General features: G+C 41.3%; 1 protein-coding gene across 1 annotated transcript in view; it reads left to right on the top strand.

The window, feature by feature from the left end:
• The window catches only part of LOC124062298 (protein kinase C-binding protein NELL1-like), a 208,585-nt gene that overhangs the window by 69,370 nt on the left and 123,508 nt on the right, over positions 1-15,707 (top strand). The window contains exons 7-10 of the mRNA XM_046394963.1: positions 5,953-6,025; positions 6,612-6,694; positions 12,040-12,174; positions 13,618-13,720. Coding sequence (XP_046250919.1) covers positions 5,953-6,025; positions 6,612-6,694; positions 12,040-12,174; positions 13,618-13,720 — 394 coding nt within the window. The remainder of the gene's footprint in view (positions 1-5,952; positions 6,026-6,611; positions 6,695-12,039; positions 12,175-13,617; positions 13,721-15,707) is intronic.

Here is a 15,707-nt window from a genome sequence, read left to right as displayed (position 1 = left end):
TTGTATTCATTTTCACACAAATTTAGCTTTGCTTTTCATCTAAATCTCACTACAAAGAGACAATAAAAGGTACAACAGCTGAATTTCCAGGACCACACACCAACAGATGCAAACCTCTACCCAAGGGAATCTTTTCTCATAATTTCATATATAGAAAGACGTTTCCAAGGAGGTAAAGTTGGTTATACACTATATAGACAAAAGTATTGGGATGAGTCCATTTTTCAGGGGTTGGGTTTGGCCCCTTACTTCCGGGAAGGGAAGTCTTAATGCTTCAGTATAGCAAGACATTTTGGACAATGCTATGCTTCCTGCATTGTGGCAACAATTACCACTACCACTTCTTTGCTATTCACTTCACATTTTTTTCAGCGACTCCCCACTTTGACCTGCTAAAGACAAGGAGATAAACGGAGCCTGCTTATGTCTTCTCATGTCAGATGCAGAAGGGCGAAGACTTTATGGGAAAAGGCTGGAAAGAATAAAAAAGCGAGGTGGGAAAAAATCCAAGAGCTACAGAAGAAACACGGCAGATGGAGATAAGAAGAGAAATAAAGCAGCGGCTGTAATCTATCCCATTCAGGACTCAGGAGTGGGATAATGATAAGACGAGCTAACTAGGCCGTTAAATAAAACATAGTGAGCCCTCACAGTGGCTAGAGACGCTCCTCGTTCTCTTGCCACCTCCTCCTGGGAGCTTCACCATCTGAAGGCGCAACTGTAATAAATTATCTTTATCTAGAATCCATTGTGCCAAGGATGCTGACTCCTCAGGGACACTGCAGGCTCGTTTGGTGTTTTTGTGAAACACTCAGTGTTTCATGCACCATGGGATGGTCATGAGTCTACCATAAACAATGACAGAAAAGCTGAGCATTACATAAGACAGCATGATGAAACAAAAGCTGACTGGATGTGAGAGAGACCTTCAGCCTAACACCGAGGCCGTTTCCATCTTTTCCATCATTTCCCCTCCATAACGGATGTGCTCGTTCTATTCCAGCCTCTTTCAGTGGTATTAAAGTACAGTGTGAGGTTAATCCACCCTGTTTCTAAAAATAGAATGGGCAAAAGCAAATTCATGGGATGAACAATAAATAAAAAAATAGGCATATTATGGGCTTGACTTTTTTTTATCAACAGCTGCACTTTAATAAGTTGTATCCTTTTCTATTAATGCTGTAAGGCTCCTTGTTTTCAGGGAATGGAGTACATTAACACCAGATTGTACTGTATTGCTATACAGTCAAAGGATTCGGACTCGCTACTTGCTGCTTCCATTTTTTCCTGTTAAAGGTTTTTCTGGGAGTTTTTCCTTAGTCGATGTGAGGGTCGAAGGGCAGGGGATGTTGCTGATGTTATGTTAAGCCCTTTGAGACAAACTGCTTGTAAAAATGGGCTATACAAATAAAGTTGACTTGACTTGACTTGACTGCCTGTCCCAATTTATACCTTACTGACATATCACACATATCTTTATCTTATTGTACATGTCTTGCCTTATCAGCTTATCAATATATAGACATGACCTACATGACCTAGCTAAAACTGGCAGCATATCGCGTATATACTACTGCAGTGATTGCAACCGCTGTGGCGCTCTGGGCGGGCGGCGTGCGGTGTGCGGTGACGGGCAGAGCGGCCAACTGATCCAAACATTTTTGCCAACGGCACTTCGCACGATCCTTCTGGTTAGAGATGTGCCGCGGCTCAAAAAGGTTGGGAAACACTGTACTACTGTTCCAAATGTTTTTTTTGTTTTTGTTTTTTTTATTATTGTGAACAGAGACAGAGAGGCCATTTTGTTAATGTTTTGGATTGTGTTTATTTAGGATATTTTAATTGTTTTTGCTTCTTGTTTTTTGTTGTCCCATTTCCAATGTCTGAATATTATGAAGTTCATTGCTCTTTGAAACAGTGCACTTGCATCATCATTATTATTATTATCATCTGTTATCGTTATATAATAGGATATATATAAAATATATATATAAAATTGTCTTAAAATGACAGTGTAAATTACCGGTAATTCTTGAACTGATGTATTCATTTTCTTTCATGTTGCACTGTAGTGGCATGACTAACCGGTCACGACTTCTTGTCGCAATTTAACAGTTCATCACCAGCACAGAGGTTTAAAAACTATTTCCCACTCAGGCAGAGCTAAATCATTACTGTTCATCAGAATGTGTATTGTGTGGAATCATCAGCCTTTCATTCCCCTCTCCTCTCACACTTGTAAATTAGTGTCGATGATGTAGCTTTACTCCTGAGAGATGAACTGCAGGTGGGGTTTAAGTCTGTAGACCCTGATCGAACATGGAAGGTCACTTTGTGCATGATCAATTTGAGAATAAAGAATTATTTGGGATCAAGCTTTACCCAGGATAATAAGCCTTCGTCAGTGCTGCCTGAGGGTGAAGTGCTAGGCCAACAATCCTGGCCTATTATTGCTATGGTGAACAAGCTAACTGGGAATTGGGCCTGTCAAAGCGAGCAGACAAGCAAAGTGAAGGTAATTTTATCACCAATAACAGTGAGTGATTGTTTGGGGACACAATGAGACAAAGCATGCATAAGCATCACATAAGTACACGCTTCACACACACATGCACACAAATTTGCATTACATGACCTCAGTGGTTCCCAAGCATGACTCATAACCAAATCTTAAACCAATCCTAATTCTGTTCTGCAGGTTAAACCAGAACCAAACCTCAAATTAGCCCCAAATTAGTCCTCTCACTTTAAAGAGCTTTTTTCCTTATTTTTAACCAAACAAAACAAAGAAACAACAACAACAACAACAAAAGCATTCTGCTGTCAATCATCTCCATAAATACACGGGCAGTTGTTACTCTACCTGCCTGATATCTTGGTTGCATATCTTACCTTTTCAGATTTACAACTACAAACTGTAGGTGGGAGACATCTGGCTTTAAGTTGTTTTAAATAAGTTAGGTTTTAATAGGCTAAACTCTAACATGGCCTCTGCAAAATGTCCAGATTTTACTACAGCACTTAAGGATTCATCTTTAATTTTGGAAGAGGTGTAAAAATCAGTGCGCTCCCCCATAGATGACTCCTGTGGGGCTGACAGCATGAGAAGGTGAGAAACACAAAACGGGAGATTAAATTTACTGAAGCTTGGGTGGAAACTGTCGCTGGAGCAAAAAGAACAGAGAATGAAAAATCTGGTTTTGAGAAATAAGAGAGCAACAGAAGCGAATGAAACTCAGGATGTAACAGTAAACATCTGCAGCAGTTTGTTCTATGAAGTCCCTGTGGAGGGTGACGGGTTGCTGGGCAAAAACCTGGAAGTGTTTGAGTCGGCCTAAACTCACAAAGCAAACTGAGTGCAAAGGACTGTACTTAAGTTACTGGAGTTCAATAAAGAACAGCAGGTCATTGTGACTGTAGCTGTGACTGTGATGGAGGGTGAAAAAACACAGACATATGACGTCTGGAAGGGATTAAAATCACTGAGTGGTACAGGTAGTTTTTTTTTTTGTTGTTGTTGTTGTTGCCAAAAGTGTGGCTGCAAAAATGTTGTAAAAACGACCTGTTTTGTTAGTTGAAATGGGAAGCAACCAGGGGTCTCAGGCTTGGCAGCGATGGTACGTGTGTTCGCAAGAACGATGCCAGCATTTTATTCTGGTAACTGGGCTGGTGATACTGCTGCATTTCCCCCAAGAGGAAACACAGCAAATTTAAAACAGATAACAAAAGTAAAGTACGTCTTGCATATCAATGACCTGAATGTCAAAACCATAAGCAACCATTCAGAAATATGCTTAAGAAATGAATTACAGGTCTCAAAACAGGCCGAGTCTTTGCGTACTCATTAAAGCGGTATGTTAGTTGTTTAATTTGTGCGCAAAGGGAAAAATTGGTCAAAAATCAGTCAGTCATATTGACAAAGGTGGTAAATCAAATTAGTGAGCATTTTGAGGTTTGGAGAGAATTCAGACTGGATTTCTGAACATGTGAAAGAAATGCTGCTCTGCCTTGTGTTTGTTTTGTGTCAAAAACAATAAATCTAGGAGACAAGCAGCAACATGGTCAGTCATTTGAAGTGGTGTTTTTTCCCCACTTCACGAAGTCCAGTGATCAGACTCTGTTAGCTCTCATTTGGTCTCCACCAACTCCCGAGAAATACATGAGACTTTTTAACTTTAATCTTATTCACATAATCACAAGGTTTGTCTGTCTGCCATTTGGTATGGAAAATTAGCATCGACTGGATTTGTCAGGGCAGAAATGTAGCTGCCATCTGATGAAAGTAAAAGCCAAAACTATGAGCTGAAAGAGACTTTAAAAAATTTCTGTACAGCTGCAAAGTCGGTTGTAGTTGTCTGTGTCTGTATCACTTTCAGCAACCAGTTTTCATATTATGTAATCCTTGAATTCATTGTTATAAAATATTGATTAGTGCAGTTTTAATGCTGAAAGTCAGCACTTTTAAACCAAATCCAGTGAGCTGTAGCAGAGACAAAGGAATAGAAATAATTGTGTGTGTGTCCATGTGAGAGAATGAGAGGGAGCTTGTGAGAGAGAGAGAGAGATTTTATGACTTCAGTTCAAATTACCTTCTGATCATTGACAGTGATGTGTGGTCAGGACCCTTATATTACACCACCGGGACAGACATCTGTGATCTACACCTTGATTTTCATTCTGTGTGACAGTGACGATCCACTGCTCACACTGTGTGTGGTGTGTGTGTGTGTGTGTGTGAGAGAGAGTGTTTCCTCTCAATCTGAGCTGCAAGCCTGTTTGCCTCAAGGTTCCCTCTGTCTGTGTCTCTGTGTGAAATGGAGGCAGGTGTTGCTTGCATCCAGGCTAGCCAAATAACTGTAAATGGATTTCACATACACATAAAGCAGAGACGAGTTGGTACAAACTGTGCTTGAGGTGGTGAATTCTGATCCCCTTCCAGCATGTTTTCAGTAGCCACTTTGAAGAAATTATGAAATTATATTAAATGTGTGCATGTGTGGGCAACCCGTATTTGATAAGTCTGGTTCTCCATTAGAAATGGTGCCTTTATACTGAGATTCTTCTCTGTGGTCATCGTGAAACCTTCTATTTATCACCTCTGGAGATACCCTGTCATTTAGAGTGATTGACAGACAGTGTGTAAAACACGCTGCTTACTTTTGTCTTCAGTACATTTAGGAATGCTGTATGCATGGTATTGGTCATAGGCTTATTTTTTACACAATGTTTTTATGTCTTTTAACCGTTTCTAAAATACACTATACAGATAAGACTGTTGAGACACTGGACCATCACACCAATGGGAACATTAATGTCCTTGTGTTCTAAACACACAGACAGCTTTGCAGCTCTAACAGCTTCCACTCTTCTGTGAAGGCTTTCCACAACATGTTGGAGTGTTTCTGTGGGAATTTGTGCCCATTCATGCAGTAGAGCATTTGTGAGGTCACACACTGATGTTGGACCAAAAGGCCTGGCTCACAATCTCCGTTCCAGTTCATCCCAAAGGTGTTGGATGGGGTTGAGGTCAGGGCTCAGTGTGTTATGTGTTATGGAGCTTTGCTTTGTGCACTGGGACACAGTCATGCTGGAATAGAAAAGGGCCTTCAACAAACTGTTGCCACAAAGTTGGAAGCATAGCATTGTCCAAAATGTCTTGGTATGCTGAAGCATTAAGATTCCCCTTCACTGGAAAAATAAGGGGCTGAGCCCAACCCCTGATAAACAGCCCCTTGAAGAACTGTGCCTGGATACTTTAGTCTATATAGTGTAAAAGCACTTTCAAAACTATAGGGAAAAATAGTTGATTGCTGTCCTGGCCAAGCCTTGACTGAAACAGAACACCCCGAATCTGCAGCCACAGGTTCTTTTTTTAACTGTTCATTAGTAGAATGACAGCTGCCAATCCATGTGCATCATTAGCTCTTTCTGTGTTCCCTTGTGTGTTTCCAGGGTATCATCCAGGACGTGAAGTTGATTTTTGCTCCCAACGGCTACATCACACAGTGTCCTAATCTTAACCGCAGTAAGTATCATGATCACACAGTCATATATAGTGACCCAAAGTCACTCAGAGAGTAAAAACAATTTCAAAAAAGAAAACAGAGACGCCACTACTTTGTGCCAGTATAAAGTTGTGCTGTAATGAGCTATGCATCAGCTGGTGGTGACCTCTCCCTGCTAGTCACAAACAAAGTCTCCCTCGATTGTTTTTTCATCCTCCACTCCAGTAATCTTCATTTCGCTGTAATTCAGAGTCAGTGCAGCCTCCTCTCTCCCCGCCTCGTTTCTCCATCTGTTTGCTGTCAAACAGATTAAGATACGTGGCCACCGCCGTGCCATCGTCTCTGCCACTGATCAATAAGGCATGTAATCACACCTTGTGGCTTTTTTATTGATACTAACACCAGCCACAAGCGCAAGACAAAGAGCACACAGATGTGTGAGGCTTCCCTTTTGTTTGTTTGTTGTTGGCTGCCACATGCCAAGTTGAAATAATTAGGCTAATTTACTTTTTTTGTTGTTCCTCTTTATCCCTTATCTAAATGTTTCCCTCTTGCTGCTCTTCTTCTTTTCTTCTCTGTTATGGTGCTTTCTTTTCCTGCGTTGAGCCTGTCCAACCTGCAGCGATTTCCTGAGCCTGGTGCAAGGCATCATGGACCTTCAGGAGCTGCTGGCCAAGATGACCCTGAAGGTGAGGACAAGGAACAGCCTCTAATTTAAAACCTACCACCACCAACTCACAGAGCTTACGAGAAACTGCAAAACCAGATTTATTAGTTTAGAAGATGTCACTGTGAAAAAAATAAACACTGATTATTCAAAATATTGTGGCCACATCAATGAAAGACTCTAAGTAAGTAGTGAAAAGATCCACCAATACCTTTCAGAGTTGTAGCCTGACAAATAAATCCATAAATGAAAAAGAATAAATAACTTCCTTCTGAACTGCAGTCGGAGACGGGAGCATCCTTTGATTTTGTTTCTGCCTTCACTGAGGCTTATTGTTCTTTCTCTTCTGAAGTCAATATCTCATTTTTGTTTAATTTCAACAAGACAGTGCCCAGTTTTATTGCTGGGAAACGAAAACAAAATGAACATGCACCTTAATCTGTCTTTGGAAAATATGATTATTCTGTCAGCTATTATTGTGAGCGTGGATTAAAGTGGTTTGAGAAGACTCAGAGAAACACAAAAGATGTTAATTTCCATGTAAGAGGGAAATGCAAACAGACAACCCAATAATTGTTCCAGAAGGTCCCATGTTGTTTTTTTTTCATTATTTGGTTTTGTGCAGTTTGCATTTGCTCAAGAATAGAGTAATGAAACAATGGAACAGTTTTGACTTAAATGTACAGTGGTGTTATAATAGTAATGCATACCTTGAAAGAGTAAATTACATTGAATACGAGTAGTTAAGAAAGCTTGGACAAAAAAGCATCAACTCAAGGTCGCTTGTTGTGGAGCTTTTGACCTTATTACACAGTCCTATTCCACATATTTACCTGCTGTGCAACTGTAACTGGAAAGATCCTGAGTTGCGAATTCTTCGGTCGAAGAAGAGGAAAGATTTGCTGTTAGTTGAAAACCAACACCTCAAATTTGGGGATTTTGTGCTTTCATATTAGTTGAAGTAAGGAGGCATCAAAGATTTTACATATTGTGAGCTTATGTAATATTATTAGAATCACCAAAGTGCTATGCTAACTGCAGGCATCATTTAAATGTAGTCTGGTCTTTGTGATGGAGGAAAACATAAGCACATGTTGTTTCCTCTCTCAGTTTTCCGCACTTCTCATATGTTTTTCCTGATTTATCACGGTCTGACCATGAACTTTGGCCACCTGTCCCTAGATGCTATACAAACAAATTTATCTCAGTGAGACATTCATGAGCATCGTGCCAAAATACAGACCTTCACTTTTGACATCAGGGTATTTGGAACAGTGTGTCACAGTATAAATTGTACCGACCAGTCTTCAGTAGCAGCCACGTCTTTATCAGCACATGCAGGTGGGGGTTAAATAAACAACCTAACTGCTGTGTACATCTTGGTTAAAATTTATGGTGTTTATTTTCCTGCAACTGTTGATATAAACACCAGAGATGAGGTTATTTAGGCCCACACATGGAGCATTCAGAGGTCAGAGAGGTGTCAGGAAATAGCAGTTAGGAAGTAAAAACGTGGTGTGCACTCTGCCCTGGCGTCATCCTGGGGAGCCCAAACCATTTATCAGACTAAAAATCTGCATAAGTATGTGTGTGAGCATGCATGATTGATTCTACGTGTGTGTGTGTCTGAGACGGAGTGTGTGCTTCTGTGTGCATGAGTGAGTGCTATCAGGTGGGAGTGAGAGAAGCAAGGACATCTCAGCGGGTGGTCGAGCTATAGAATAATTTTCAGTGTGAATTAGGGTGAAATGAGGAACATCACCCTGCTGCTGTGTCAAAGCCTCCTCTCTCACTTGAGCACACCTCGACCTAATGTCACCTGACATCGCCGCTCATACGAGCTGCGGCAGGCGGGGATGCAGCCGAATCCGACGCTAAATGGCCTCTGTAGAGAACAGAAGGATTCAGCATGAAGTGAATAATTGCTTGGTTTGCAGTGTGGGATGTCAAGGCGAGGTGAGATGACGATACGATGAGCCGTCGATTAGCATGGCAGCATCTGCATGTATTCTACCTGTGTGTTAGTGAGATTGAGCACAGGAATGAGTTTATGCCTGAACACGTCATACTGAAGAAGTAGCACAATATCGCTTATTTTCTGAAGCTACAACATTAGTATCAGGTTTTCAATCTGTCAAATTGTTAAGGTTGCTCAGGTTTCTGCCAATAATAGATGTGACAGTGTAGAAAATTTGACTGCGGTGCGTCATAAGTGAAGAAATAAATAATAAAATAAAAACACATCTTCAAAATCAAAGCAGCATCTCCTTTTGAATTGGTGTTGTTGTTTTTCTGTTCTGTTCTGTGTACAATAAATAGTCCAGATACAAACAGTATGATGACAAGGTCAGAGGCAGACACAGTATGTCAGAACTCTGAAGTTTAAACCCAAAGTGTCTATTATGGGCAAACTGACCCTTTAAAACTGTAATACCAACACCCGACATCAGCTTTTGAGTAGTTTTTTCACCACAGAGCAGGCTTTAAGCAACCAAAGGATGTGCACTGTGCTGAGGACAGCTATGTGAACACATGATGCACAGCTTGTTAAAATATTCTCGTCCAGTGCTGCCACTGTGGATTCTCTTGTGTGGAAGCCATGAAAGCAGCTTTGAGTCTATCCAGTGTTTTTAGTAATCACAGAGGATTCGAGGTCCACGTGTCAGCTGTATAAATGTTTGTTATTACCGCAGGATAGCTAGTTTGATTCTGGCAAGCTGCCCCTGAAGTAGCTTCCAGTGTACATACAATAGCTCATCCTTGGAAGGGACTGATTCCTCTGCTCATTTGTGTTTGACTTCAACACAAATGTATATTTGGATAGTTTAAAGGACCAGTGTGTTGGACTTTGGGGGATCTATTGACAGAAATGGAGAGAAATGGAGTATAATATTTAAAATTATGTGTTGATTAGAGTTTAATCACCTAAAAATGGCAATAGTTGTGTTTTCATTACCTTAGAATGAGAGTTTTATATTTAAAGCAGTGGGTCTCCTTCTACAGATGAAACATATGAAATGCAGTTTTTGCAAATCAGGTCCAAACATAATTTTGAACTGGTTTGAAATGCGATTCAATAAGATTTTCTACAGATAGGTCTCAGTTTGGAAGCTGTGGCTGCTTCAGTGAGATTTTAAAGTGTCTTTTGTGTCTCTCACAACATGACGGTGCCAGAACCAGTGATGGAAGTAGAATCAGGTCAGCAGAATCCATGCTGAAACATTTTCTTTGCTCCAGCACTTTACAGCCTGATTATTTGGAGGTGGAGATGACGAATCTCTGTTTATCATATCGGAAACATCAGTTTTCTTTCACAGCACAAGGTGAAAATCCAATGCTGAACTGTAAATTAAAACCTACACCACAGATATCCACGCTGGGACTTACAGAAGGCATAACTCCCACTTAAGACACAAGTTAAAAAGTACCACAATTTAACTTTAATTCACTGACAACATTTGTTTGGCAGTGTGTAGTCAGGCTCAAGATGCACAGTTAAGTCGCCAGTCATCATCTTTTCATGTTTCTTCAGTGAATTGTAATGTCTGGAGGGAGTCATTTGTGATTTTTTTGGTAATAATAATAATACTGATTCCTAACTTTCCTTCATGGCATTTGGGAGGCTCAAACATAAGGATTTCCCTACATGCTGTAATCCCAAGCACTTCATTATCATCACTTCCATTTTATCTGTTAAGCCTTCAAACTTACCATCAGGCTGTGGAGTCTCAGTGTGTGTTTGTTTCATTGTTACAGCTAAAATATGATAATTACTTGATGGCAGACATCCCAGATCTGGACTGCAAACAAAATCTAATTAACTGCTTGTTGGCTCAAGACTGATTGGTCTGTTCATGGAAATTCCCTCGTACATGTGTGACAGGCAGGCAGACAAAACGGATTAAAGGTAATGAGTGCACCTTTCGCCTAATTACGCTCCTTCATTTGGACTTTGGCCTTCAGCTGCTTGGTATTTCTCTCATGTCTCTCGGCTTCATTTATCAGCCATAGGAGATACATGCATATTAGCCTCTGACTCCTTTGTGTGGTATCACTGTGCCATTTGATGCTCACGTTGTACAGGAAAGGTATTCCTCTGTGGTACCTCAAGGCAGCCTCCCAGCCTTTGAAACTGCATTTCAGACGTTTTGTTTAGGACTTTGACAGGACACATCTCCATCGCTCACAGCTCACAGAGCTCTCCTGCAGCCAGCCGGGATTCCATTAAATGAAGCAAAAAGCCTTGGTGACATCCAGCATTTTTCTTTTTCACTGAGAAGCCTCTATCATTTCGCAGTAAGTCCTGTCTCTCTGACACTGTGGCCTGGGCAGGTCTCCGAGGAGCAGAGAGGGTGGAGGCAGAGAAACCTTGAGCGTCTTAAGTGGACCTACAGTTTCTGAGTTGACCTATTCTGGTCACATCAATTGCATCTTTTTGAATTTCACCACCTTCTCACCTTTCAAGCTGTAGCTTGATTTTTTTAGATGTGGGTCAGACAGGGCTGCAGTTTTACATATATGTGAATTCTTTTATATATATAGTATAACCAGGCAGCTCCTACTTAAGCTTAAACTATCCAATCGCATTGAGTGACAGTTGTCACTCACAGCATTAACAGATTATCTGTTGCTGTTGGATCAACAGGATAACAGATGAGTTTTCATAAAAATCAAAATGAGTTCTTCCTGTACCTGACTGCGAGTTGGTACTACAGACAGCGTTCTTTAAATGGTATCAAAACATTACACATTAATTTAAACTCAGATTTGACTGAACGCATGACAGTTAGCAGGAAAAGGACAAAGACAGGAAGTGTACAGTAAAACACAACCATTCTGACCTTTCCTTCTGTACCTCTTTCAACATTTAACAGGGAGAAGACTAAACTAAAACTCAGGACTAAGACAGGGTATGAGACAGGATTGTTAAATTCCGATTCTGATTCCAGTCCTGGTTGGTGCATCCCACATTCTGCGCCCCTCTCTGTGTCACACTGCGTTGTGAAACTTTTGCCAGTCAGACATGCAAAATTTCTTTCGAGAGACAACCGTGTCGAGTGTTGAGCATGAAATAAGCTGAAAGGGCTGATCAGTGGAGTAAAAGAGGGGTGAGACAGGATCGGGACTGTCAGTCGTGTCTGTCATTTCTCAGTAGATTATAGCCTGAGGTCTGGAGCATGAGCTGAATGATGATCACTTATTATTCTGTGTGCCCTTCTAATGAGTGGCTCCCAGCAGAGCAGCTCTCTGTGAACACTGAATGGGCATGCCAGAGGGCAGGAGGGCTGGGTGAGGGAGGCGCCTTGCATGCACACTCAGACTTTTCGTTTAGTCTTTTGACTCTGGTGATTCTGTGCTCATCCTCAGTTGAACTACGCTGAATCCCGACTGACCCAGCTGGAAGGCTGTCACTGTGAGAGGACTTGCAGTGCCAATGGCCTGATCTACCGGGATAAGGAGTTGTGGGTGGAGCCTGAGAACTGCAGGAACTGTGCATGTAAGGTGAGTGTCACCCTCTTCCTCACAGTCAATGAGGAACCAGCTTTCAGCTGTAAAAAAAATCTTTCAGATTGTATGCTTTAATCTACTTAACAGCCAAGAAAGTATTACTTTCTTTAAGTAAGTAAAAGAAATCTACCACCACAAGAATATAATTCCAAACTGTTTCAAACAGTCACCTTATTTTAAGAATTCTGTCCACTTAAGTCTCTTTTCCCTTGTAGCTTTAAGATTTTTGCAAATCATCCTTTTCTTTTTCTGTAGTACTTTTTGACATTCATGTCTTTATAGTGACAGCAAAGAGATGACAGGAAATGAGAGGCTTGAGAGACATGAACTAAGGGCCTTGCAGCTGATGATCTGCAAGGTCCAAGGACACTGAGGTACCCAAACAGTGTCAGATTCTGTATCAGCTTGTTTTAGCTCTCTCTGAATTTTTCATGGAGTCAAATATTCTAACCAACAACACATTTGGAAAAAAGTCTTGAAGGAACAAGTTGATTTGCATCTAAGCAGGTTGAAATCATCTCACCAACAACAGAAATTCAGAGTGCTCATACGGTATTAAATAAATGAAAAATGGTAGTGGCAACAGGAAGTTGCATCTTACAGGGAAATGACAACATTTATAACAAAATAATCTCTGAAACACCGATATATTACTATGTACAGTATATCTGTGGCTCCATTTTCCCAGTCCCTGCGTCGTCTCCCTCTGCCTCCTGCCCACCCTCTTAATAAGCGCTCCCCTAATAAGCCTCCCTGACTGCGCTCATACATAGGATCCAGACTTTAAAATTTGTTGAATCAGGCCATTCTGGGCCCTGGGGAATTGAAGTTGCTGCATCATTGCACATCAAGCACAGGGTGGAGTTAAGTTGGTCTGATTTCCTCCTGCGGACATGCCATTAACTGATAACCGCTGCATCCCGGGGGAACCTTTTCCGATGACTCATGAAATGAAGAGGCGCTCGCAGAGAGAGATATAAGCCTCAAAAATGAAGGCAGTCCTTCGGGCCTCTCGGGTTCAATATATCTGCCATCCAGCTCTCCATGATGAATCTGTTATCTGATTATATAATATTCTAATTTCTTTTTTTCATGTATGACAGCTTTCAGTTTCAGATTGCTTTCCCAAAGGTTTCTGAACCTTTTGGGGCTGGTTTGCATGGAGTGTTAGCCATTCAGGTTTGGGCTTTACTCTGAGCTGCACTGACGAAAGCTTACATCACACTACATACTGTATAACTGTTGGGGTGCAGGAGGTGTCTTTTTCCAGAAAAAGACATAAAATTCCATGAGTGCTAAGGTGAACAGAGACACGGAAGGAAGTAAGAGACATGTGTTCCTGGTGGATTTTTTGGCAGTGCCACAGGCAAAGGCTGTGTTCACAGTGAAAGTTGGATTCAGGAAAAAATAATCACAACAACAATAATTTTCTTACAGAATGGTGTGGTGGAGTGTCGTAGGATTTTCTGTCCTCCAGCAAACTGCTCAGAGGACTTGCTGCCTGTCCATGTTGATGGGACTTGCTGCAAGAAATGCAGACGTAAGTATCATCAGCAGAAGTGATTTTCACATGCGAACCTGAGGAACTCCCCTGTGCTCATCTGGACAAATACTTCCTCACTCCACACACTCAGGACAAATTAACTGTTAGCATGGTCCCTCAGTTGTATTTCTGCCAAGCAATATAAATAAATGAAGATGATATAAATTGATAAAAACTTAATCTACATTTTGCTCAGTCTACTCTACCATTATTCAGTACCACTACTTTGCAGTATATTTTTTTTCCAACTAGCAAAAGGCTTAGACTTATGTCACCTCACCACAGAAAATGAATTGTTCTTGTTAATGCTTTTGGCTTTATCAGTGCATGATATATATGTGATAGAACAGCATAATTAATGACTGATGCTGTTGTTTTTCAAAGAAGACAGTCATTAAAGAGCAGTCATACAGAAATTTGCTCCCAAATCATTTCACTGATGAAGGGGTTCAGATGCATTTTTCTCCTGTTGAATCGGTCCCTCATGTTCTCCTTATTCGTGAGCTCAATCAATCAATGAACTTAATACCAATACCAAGCCTGTACATTGTCTAGGCAGCTTCAGAAAGAGTGGGGATTGAATTCACATTAGTATTGATTGTTGATATCCATTTTAATTGGATGGTGAAGCAATAAAAGCAACGGAGCAGGATGGAAGCTACGCTGCCAGTGAATGAGAGGACATTTTCCAGCCATAGTTTGGTGACGAGGCACGACTGTCAAACTTTGAGCTTCTCCACATAGCAAAACAATGTGGCTGTGTTCAGAGTGGTACTATGTCAGTTTGGAGGGTGGTGTATAGCTAACAGTGATGTGCAGATCAAGGTTTTTTATTACCTGCACCTACCCAACGCATTATAAGAATCAATCTGCACCGTCCGTCACGTTCGCGAAAATACGTGCAGGTTGGGTGCTCTCCAGTGGGCTGTAGATCACCAGCAGCGTCGGCATACCTGCTTTTGTTTACCTCCGTGTGGAATCAAAGACCGTTTTATGAGGGATATATCTGCCATTGTTAATGATTGTTTGTGGATGTGCCATGCTTATGGTCGTAGCAGCAGTGACCAGGAGGGGCATGGCTTGAAAGCTCATTTGCCAGTTTGTGCAATGCTCTTGTGAGCCTTGTTGTGTTTGCTTTCACTCCAACCTGCTTTCTGTCCTATCAAGTCGACATCTCTGGTCTCTGGACATCTCTAGAGTCATTACTCACACAAAATCACAAAAGTTCTCTTTATGGAAATCGTAAAGACTGGTTGTCATATATTTACTGTATGTAATACGTAGTCAGTTAGTTTCTCACAGTCTCACAGAATACATGCTCACATGTCACAGCATTTCCTGCTCTTGAGGTCCTACGACAACCAGTTGCGCTGTAGATACAAAAAAGAGGGCTGCTGTTTGTGGCTGATGTTCTTCTGGCACTATGAAACCAGAGCAAAGGATCTGCGAGAGCAAAGATCACAGTCGCCTGATTTTCATGGGAGAGGAAATGGAAGCACTATTTCTAGTTTAAAGCGCACAGGGGTCTGGTAACTGCTCACAGACCCACGGACAACCGTGTCTATCTCACTATCCTGCAAAAACACTAAATCCCTGAGGTATAGTTCATCTTTGAATAATTCCAGGCCTCCTCTGCCTCCCGCCATCCCTCTGCTCGTTCCTTCTTCCTCCCCTGTGAACATCAGAGGTCTGGCACAGACGAATGAGGGAGCAGAGCTCCAGAGCTGCGACTGAGCGCTCCACAGTCCTGCACCCTTGAGAGGAGAAAAGCAGGACTTCATATCATATGCTTCATTTTCTATTTCTGCTATCGCCAGAGGAATTTGCAGAAGGGTCTCCTCTGTTGTATTCTTAATGTGCTGTTACACTTCTTCTCTGCTTATGCACACTAGCCAAGAACAACTTTGTTTCTAACAGAATTAAGTATGCAGAACTTCAGACTGGATTTTTTTTATTATTTCCCCTTTTTGTAGGCAATCTCAAA

This window comes from Scatophagus argus, chromosome 1 (genome assembly GCF_020382885.2).
Source record: "Scatophagus argus isolate fScaArg1 chromosome 1, fScaArg1.pri, whole genome shotgun sequence".
Lineage (NCBI taxonomy): Eukaryota > Metazoa > Chordata > Actinopteri > Scatophagidae > Scatophagus > Scatophagus argus.
This window is presented reverse-complemented; position numbering and strand designations above follow the sequence as displayed.